Raw genomic sequence first — 8,933 nt, forward strand, 5'->3', positions numbered from 1 at the left:
TTATTATTATTTATATTATAAAAAGGGAAGGGCAGAAAAAAAACACAGCTCAAATGACCACTGCAATGGTTCACCAACTGCTGCTACATTGGGCATCCATATTCACCCAAACACATATGCACACACACACACACACACATCCTCACACACATACACCCACAAACCTTATTTTCAGTAGTTTTTAGCACATGCATGTATGTATGAAAGGTGCTATAGAAATAAAGATTATTTATATTATAAAAAGGGAAGGGCAGAAAAAACACAGCTCAAATGTCCACTGCAATGCTTCACCAACTGCTGCTACATTGGACATCCATATTCATCCAAACACAAAGACAATCTCCCTCAATCTCCCCAAAGGGAGGCCAGAGTTTTTTCTTCTCTATCTGAGTCAGTGAACACATCCAGCTGAACAATGAACTGATGGTTCACACCATCACCCCCCCTCCACCCACTCCCCGTCCACCTATAATGGCTGCATGTGCATAACAAAGGGTGGCCTAATGGGATGCAAATGTCCCCAGAACTGCCCCCTGGTGGAGGCCAGGTAGAAAAGTTTGGAATTAAAATGGTGGTAGTCCTAGTGTTAAAGTGTTATAATCATCACCTTACTAAGAAAACATTCTTGATTTTAATAATTTTACAGAATGTCTAGGCAGTGAAAAAGAAAGACTAACAGTGGTGAGCCTGCAAATGTAAAAAAAAAAAAAAAACATCTTATGAGGTCACAAAGAAGGGCAAGTCAGTCAGATCAGTTGTGAAGGCACATAGTATCTGTGATATAACACACACACACACACACACACACACACACACATTGACATTGCTTATTATTTGACCTCCATGTTCTTTACACAGGTACAATGTATTAGAGTGTTCATTAAGCATAATGAACCTATATTGTTAAATAAGTTTGTTCTATTACACTAATTTACACACACACTTGAATAAAACCAAGTGGATATGAGTTATGGTCAGTCACAGAGAGAGAGAGACATTGTTCTGGATTGTTCTTTCATTATTTTATTTCAAAAACCTCTTTTTGAAGCATATTGCATGGTGTGGCCTCTGTTGTTGCTTGTTTTGTCTAATTGTTACAATTTACCCCAGCATGTGGTAAAATAAGGAGTAAAAAATAAGGAGTAAAGGATTTTATATGCTGTGATTCTATAAGTTTACATAATGTACCATAATCAGTCTCCTTAATTCGCATACAATCTGCTTAAAAACAGACTGCAGGTATAACACTGTTATTTTATGTCTCTGGTACCATATAATCCTACATTTCTCACCTGCCAACACTGCTGGCTTTTATTAGTTGCCAGCAGCTTATGCTTACTGTCCTATATTCTGTTCATAGGAGCAACATCATGTCTGTCTTTATGCACACGTATAAATTCATGTGTGCATATGCAACATTACTGAGTGATTGTGCGCATTTAAACGAAGTGTGCGAATGCTTAGACGTGAAACAGCAGCATCCAATAATGACAAGAGCGCAGAATAAAATCTGCATGAATGAAAAGTTGCACTTCATAAGTCGATGTGGGTGGCTCTTAAAAGAGCCGTTGGATTCTGAAAACAGAAGGGAAATTTACTTGGATTTAACGGTCTTCTCGGTCTTTTTGGGCAGCAAAACAGCCTGAATGTTGGGCAGCACGCCACCCTGAGCGATGGTCACTCCTCCCAACAGCTTGTTCAACTCCTCGTCGTTACGCACGGCGAGCTGCAGGTGACGAGGAATGATACGAGTCTTCTTGTTGTCGCGGGCGGCGTTGCCTGCCAACTCGAGAATCTCAGCAGTTAGATACTCCAACACGGCAGCCAAGTAGACGGGAGCACCGGCACCGACGCGCTCGGCGTAGTTACCCTTGCGCAAAAGCCTGTGTACACGGCCCACAGGAAACTGTAGTCCGGCGCGAGACGAACGAGTCTTGGCCTTGGCCCTAGCCTTACCACCGGTCTTGCCTCTGCCACTCATAATGTCAACCACAGCGCTGTAAGCAAAGACGAAATAATCACGCCTGCTCTAAGAGGGCTGGAGATATAGCTAAATAAGCTGCTCTCCTATTGGCTTAAAGAAGGCATGACGAATAACCAACCCGAAGCGGTCGACATCCAAAGCCAGCCTCCATCTCTTTCCCCTGCAACACTCCATGTGGCACGTCTTTTCTTGTTGTCCTTCGTATATGCATTTCAATATTGAATAAAGTTTTAGAAATCTTCTAAGCTATTCAGGGTACACGCATATGTATGACAAGGACAGGAGAGATTGGCAAATTAAAAAATAGCATACAATAGAATATTACTGTGTACATGTCCATATGTTGAATGAGATGCAAAATGTTTTACGCGCGTTTACTCTACAAAACTCCCTCTCGTAATAACGTTTTTCTATATGTATGCACTTCAATTTAATGTAGAAATGTACTCAAGTTATTCAAGCTACGTACATGTATGACAAGGAGAGGAGAGATGGGCAGACTAATGTATTCATAGCATACAATAAAATCTTATTATATACAATATTTCTGTGAATAATGAAATGCAACATGTTTACTATGGATACAGTAAGAAAAACTGATTGTCGTTGGACCCTAATAGATATATAAAGTTACATATATGTTGTTTTACCGTCATATTGATATTGTAATGTTATGAGTATGGATTGCTTGAAATGCTTGTGTATTGACTTTTCATTCTCCATTTTAATAAAGTACACTTGGGCAAATAAAACACACGTATATAAAATAGAATCTTATTCTACACAGTATTTCTGTATTTAGGACGGGATGAATGTTTTAGGTTGTCATTTTTCTTCCCAATGTCCACGCACTTAATGTAGAGCAATGGATGAAACTGCACCTTAAAATCCACCAACGACACAAAATATTTAGAGTTTAAAGAAAAGCGCTCTTTAGAAAAAAAGGTGGGTGGCTCTTAAAAGAGCCTTTTGGGGAGACCAAGACATGAAAACATGCACGTTTACTTCTTCTTGGGGGCTGCTTTTTTCGCCTTTGCTGCTTTTGGCTTGGCGGTCTTGGGCTTCGCAACCTTTGCCTTCTTGGGGCTCTTGGCTGCTTTCTTCGGAGCGGCCGGCTTCTTCGCTTTCTTGGGACTCTTGGTAGCTTTGGCGGCAGCGGGCTTCTTCGCCTTCTTGGGCGACTTCTTTGCAGCGGCGGCGGGCTTCTTTGCCGCGACCTTCTTGGGCTTTTTAGCCGCGGCAGGCTTCTTAACGGGGGACTTTTTCGCCTTAGGCGCGGCTTTCTTGGCGGGCTTCTTCTTAGTTTCCGCTTGCTTGTTGATCTTAAACGAGCCAGACGCTCCGGTGCCTTTGGTCTGCACCAAAGTCCCTTTCGTCACCAGGCTCTTGATGGCGAGCTTGACGCGAGAGTTGTTCTTCTCCACGTCGTAACCGCCAGCAGCCAAAGCTTTCTTCAGCGCGGCGAGAGACACGCCGCTCCGTTCTTTGGAAGCAGAAACAGCTTTAACGATAAGCTCACCGACGCTGGGTCCCGCTTTCTTGGGTCTAGCGGCAGCTTTCTTCTTGGGCGCTTTAGCCGGCGCGGCAGCGGTTGAGGCTGGAGCCACTTCTGCCATCCTTGAATTTTCTAAGAGAAATAAACACTGAACGAACTGATCTGTGAACGCGAACCTCCCTCCTCGCGACGGACTGTGGTCTTAAAATACACATGAGGACGGTGTAGACTCAACTCGCCCGACACTGCGTGCCTGTGCTTCCGTGAGTAGATGGTACTTGTGTTTTCTCACGACAAATCTCGACCTAATATATGCATCCAAACACTATTTGCAGTGCATCAAAAAACGCGAATGGCAAGAGAAGGCTCTCTCGTTTATTTGCGTGCCAGGGAAGCCCATGCAGTTTCGGGTCGTTTTTCACAACTGCCACAAAAATGCAACCTGCGACTGTCTCACCTAAGAAGACATGCTGTGTTTTGTGTGATATGTGGGGTGAAATTGACAGAAATGAAGGAGTAGGTCTAACAGCTCATAGTGTGTGCTATGAAGGAGAGTCTGAGTAAAGGCATGGAGGTGTTTTGAACGTGACAATGGTGTGTTTATTAGTTAAAAAACCCCTTGTGTAGGTGTGACTAAAACACAAGCATGGGGTGCAGGAGGCCGTGGCCATATGTACAAATACTATGAGATAACAGTGGTGCTCTCAAGAATCAGGACAAATTAAACTTATGCACATGTAGTAGTAACACACAAATAATACAAAAGAAGAGTGTGAATGGTCAGTAGTCCAGAAGAAAAGTAGGCATGGTGCAATGATCATTTATACCTGTGGACAGACATCTATGTAGTTGGAGACATGTGTCCATGATGTAGTAACACGTAGGAGGTGTACTGTGCAATTTAGAGCATTAGGCATTCCTGCAATGCCATAAACACTAACAGCTCTCAGTGGTTTAGAAGCAAACCTGTCCAACAGCAATTATTATAAATACATATATTTCCTAAAATTGATTAGATGTCAACTCCAATTAATATGTATATGGAACAGCTTCATTGTACCCCTGATGTGCATTACCCCAAGTTCACACAAATCCTAATGTGGAACCCTAATCTAAATAATAGGAATATCATGTCAAGCAGTTTTTCTGTGTCCTTTCCTCCGTGTTGTTTGTGTAGTGTCCACCATGGTTTGCTGTGCTGCATGGGGATACTCCAATCGATCAGAGAAAGGAGCAAAAATGTATGGTTTCCCCACTGATACTGAGAGGAGAAAAAAAATGGTTGTCTCAACTAAGCAGGAACAATCTTACCCTCACTAAAGATTACAACAGCAAATATATATGTGAGGTAATCATCAAACACTGCATTTGCACTTTTCACAATAAACACACTATTGGAAAGCTTAATGCCTGATTTATTAAAATACAGAATAGTGAACAAAAAAAATCAAAGACTCCAGACAGACTCGGGTGCAGGGTGAGGGTGCTATCTAGTTGCAGGCTCCATTGAATCCCCTATGGTTCTTTGGCTTAAAGAGAGAGAGAAGAAAAAGACAGGAGAAAATGATTATTATGAGTATTGATGTGATATGAATTAGAATTTGTTGCACATCCTTGGTTGTTTTTTATACGTGTAATGAGTGTATACATATCCAGTAAGTGTTCTCTAATACTGTGTATTCACCCACTATGGGATATATATATGGGTAGACAAAACTGAGTTGTCATGTGTGAGGAGTAAACTCACATCACTCTGCAGGCACATTTTGAGGCAGACCAATTCATCAAAACCAAACAGGGCAAGACTAGGCTGAAAGCAGATGCTGTTCCCACCATTTTTGTGCATCGCCCCGCACTCAGAAAGAGGAAGCCCCCTGCACTACGATGCACCACTGGACCTGTAAAGACAGGCCCCATAGCTGCTGATAGTGTTAGGGGTGACACAGGTATAATAAGTATGAATTCCTAATAATTAATATTATTTCTTTAAGTGATATACTATGTAGTGTGATGAAGTTTTAAATATTCTATGTCTTTTATATCCAGCAGTTTCAAAAACTGAGGAAATACGTTAATAAAATAAAATAAAAATAAATAAAATGAAATAAAAAGGAAAATAAAATAAATAAAAGGATAAATAAATAAAATAAAAGGAAATAAAACGTTAGCTGGTACTCCAAAATTGATATCCTCACTTCACCTTCTCGACCCAACACACTCTACAATCACACTCAAATGTTATATTTAACCAATACTTAGCTACCCCGCAAAAACTTCGCTGAAAAGAGTAACTGGCTCTAATGTGTGCTGATCTGGTAAACGTTGGAGGTTGGAAGCTCCGGTCAGAGAGCTAGACTCAGAGAGATTTTGGTTATCCACCTTTTATTTATTGAACATGGAATATTACAAGGATTGGATGAGAGATGGATGATACAGACATGATTTGGGATAGATGCCCGTGACGATATGTGTAGAGGGTTGTATGTGTGTGGCTGTAATTACAGGAAAAACAGATTAATTACTTTAATAGTACATTCAATCAATTACTACAAGGCTAAGCAAACAAACACATCCTCCAAATTAGTACAGTGACAAACAGAAATTAATCCAATGAATGAAAATGTTACATCTAACAGATCACCAATCATGTGTAGATAAACTGAATGACATAACAGAACACCTGTAAATTACTCAATCGCTCGTAACGAGCTAACAAGGCTACTGAATTTCTCCCGCACCGGTATGCTAATTAGCTCGCTAGCGAAACTAACAACAACACAGGTCGAAATAATAACGACTCGCATCGACCTAGTACATATTATATCACACTCGTTGCAGCATGTACTACATTAGTACTAACCATGGCCGGAGTGAGCCACTTTTTCAGCCCGGGAGTTTCATGCGCAAATCCGGCCCAAAATTATGTTTCCATCCCAATCGGCCCAAACTAGAGATTGACATGAGCCGTGGCTCCGCCCGTGCGCGAGGGCCTCGCTCGCTGTCGATTTGCGAGGTCGTGCACCTCTCGAATTTTGTAACTTCGCGTGCGCGGCACCTCAGCGCAATGAACAAGGTTATTTTTGCAGGGTTCATACACCTGTACAAGTGCTTGAATTCCACCTTGTATGTCACTTTAAAGGTCCATTTCAATATTTCCCAGCACGTTAAACTTAATTAAGTTGAATATTTATACATATACTCGAAATGATTCGAAATAATTCGCTTTTTATCACATTATTTAATGGTTGTTTATTTTCAAAACGCCCAATCATCAGCAGTCAGAGCAGATATCAACGTTCAGCTATCCCCCTCCTCAAAAATGGCTAAACGTAAGGTGGACACTGAGACCAGGGGGTTTCAAGTCAGGTCGGAGACAAGAGTACATGTTCACGGAGGTAAAAGGTAAACCTGTGTGTCTTCTGTGTGGAGAAAGTTTGGCTGTAATGAAATAATATAATCTAAGCAGGGGCGCAGATGGCACTGGGGACGGGGGGGACATGTCCCCCCCCAGATTTATATTCACCCCATCTGAAATGTAGCATCTACAAGCATATATATATATATTTGGGTGACCAAACGTCCCCCCCGCTCAACAACTTACGTTCGCTTGGTCCCCCTCACTTCAGAATTTCCATCTGCGCCCCTGAATCTAAGGCGGCACTATCAAACGTCTCAGAAACACTTTGAAGGAAGTTTGTTTTTATCTGTTTGCCTGTTGAAAAATGTTTTCACTTGAAATTACTGACAGATCCATAAGAAAATATTGCTTTATTCATTTAAGCATTAAATAATATAGCCTACACTGTGTTAGGTCTTGGTTCAATAGGCTATGTGCAATCATTTCAATATGTTTTAATAAACATTGAACCAGTCCGGCCCTCCGGCTTGTAGAAAATTTGGTTTTTTGGCCCTCGGTGTATTTGACTTTGACATCCCTGATCTAGTTCATCCTGATTTCTTATCAGAACAGTATCATCATCTGTATATGTTGACATTTTCCAATTATCTCCATGTATTTTAACTCCACTCAGCCTGGCACCATTTTTAATCTAATGTAACAAGGGACCAACCGCTATTACATATAAAGCCACTGTTACGACTACTCTAGGCAATAGCCCTAACAGAGAATGAGTATTGAGAGACTGTGATAGATATGATGAAATGGTAAATGTTTTTATTCAAAGTATGGCCAAGGGATGTAGCTCCAGGACACAACCCAATGCTCAAAACAATAAACAAAATGTCTCTAACCAAAATAATATCGACTACCTTACCTGAAGTATGTTTAAAGAATTGAAAGTAAAACACAATAACCTATAACTACCTATACAAAACAAAGATAACCAAAATAGCATCTTAGTCCTTTCTTCCCGTCTGGGCCGGATTAACAAGCACAACTATTTACACAGATATTTACACTTATACACACTATATTTATATACATATACACATACAATATCTACATCAGCTACCAAACCAAAAAGGGGCAATTCCAGACTCAAGTTCAGGGACAATATAATTCAAATTCAAACAAACCAGGAAATCAACTACACCAGGAGTGGCCAACCCACGGCTCGCGAGCCGCATGCGGCTCTTTGCCTGGTTTCATGCGGCTCCCCAGCCGGTCCGCGGGCTTGCCTGCACAAACGGGGCGACACACTGTTACATTTTAGTGGTGCGAGGTTTGTTTACAAGCCTAGCGAGCCGCTAATACTTTTAAAACCGGCGTAGTGGAAAACACGCATTTGACTGTCTTCACAGCTAATAATTTACACTCCACACTCCCCCCCCCCCCCCCCCCCCCCCGCCGCCCATGTATGATGTGGCTCTTTGCTACTAAGAAAAGTAGCTCTTGGTCTATGACGGGTTGGCCACCCCTGAACTACACAATCAAACGATACCAAACCACACCAAACATCAATATGAAGAAAGATTCTCCCTTTCTAACTGCTTTGTGGGTCTTTTAAGGCGGCACCGTGGGTCAGGTATATTGGGTAATATTATTGCAAGCCTGTTTACAATTCTGTATTAGCACTCCCAAAATATGGAGTTAAATATGGAGTGATCTTAGGGACTAGGCAGAAGTCTCTCATAACCCTGCTCAGAAAATCATGAGTCAACATATGTGGGCAAAGAATATTATTAGCTAATAATGAAATGTAACAAAGGAAAACATGTCAATGATTATATTATAATTATATATAATAGGGGAAGACTGTGTTTGGTTGTTTGGTAAAACTTTTTGCTTCTGAACCTTTATCTCACTGAATTCTTGAGCTAGATTTCTCAAACTTTTATACAAAGTACAAACATTAGTTTACTACAAATGACACCAATTCAAATATCACAATAGACAAAAGAAGCACAACAGAGGCCACACCATGCAATATGCTTCAAAAAGAGGTTTTTTTAATAAAATAATGAAAGAACAATCCAGAACAATGTCTCTCTCTG

At 41.0% G+C, this 8,933-nt stretch overlaps 1 protein-coding gene, 1 long non-coding RNA gene and 1 pseudogene across 2 annotated transcripts; all 3 read right to left on the reverse strand.

The window, feature by feature from the left end:
• Positions 1-1,096: 1,096 nt before the first annotated feature.
• Positions 1,097-1,981, reverse strand: LOC143495138 (histone H2A-like). Its single transcript, XM_076992428.1, has one exon. The coding sequence runs from the start codon at positions 1,979-1,981 to the stop codon at positions 1,595-1,597; it is 387 nt and encodes a 128-aa protein (XP_076848543.1). The 3' UTR covers positions 1,097-1,594.
• A 494-nt stretch (positions 1,982-2,475) lies between these two features.
• On the reverse strand, positions 2,476-3,654 carry LOC143495140 (histone H1 pseudogene; annotated as a pseudogene).
• A 1,223-nt stretch (positions 3,655-4,877) lies between these two features.
• Positions 4,878-5,304, reverse strand: LOC143495133 (uncharacterized). The gene is made up of 2 exons (XR_013125581.1): positions 5,227-5,304; positions 4,878-5,008 (listed from the first exon to the last, which is right to left on the reverse strand). It is a non-coding gene; the product is annotated as an uncharacterized LOC143495133 (long non-coding RNA).
• Positions 5,305-8,933: the final 3,629 nt, after the last annotated feature.

The sequence above is a fragment of the Brachyhypopomus gauderio genome, unplaced genomic scaffold, assembly GCF_052324685.1.
Source record: "Brachyhypopomus gauderio isolate BG-103 unplaced genomic scaffold, BGAUD_0.2 sc93, whole genome shotgun sequence".
In the NCBI taxonomy this organism is placed as follows: domain Eukaryota; kingdom Metazoa; phylum Chordata; class Actinopteri; order Gymnotiformes; family Hypopomidae; genus Brachyhypopomus; species Brachyhypopomus gauderio.

Excerpts from the sequence above, each read along its gene's own strand:
- LOC143495138 (XM_076992428.1), bottom strand. The coding sequence starts at position 1,981 with ATGAGTGGCAGAGGCAAGACCGGTGGTAAGGCTAGGGCCAAGGCCAAG.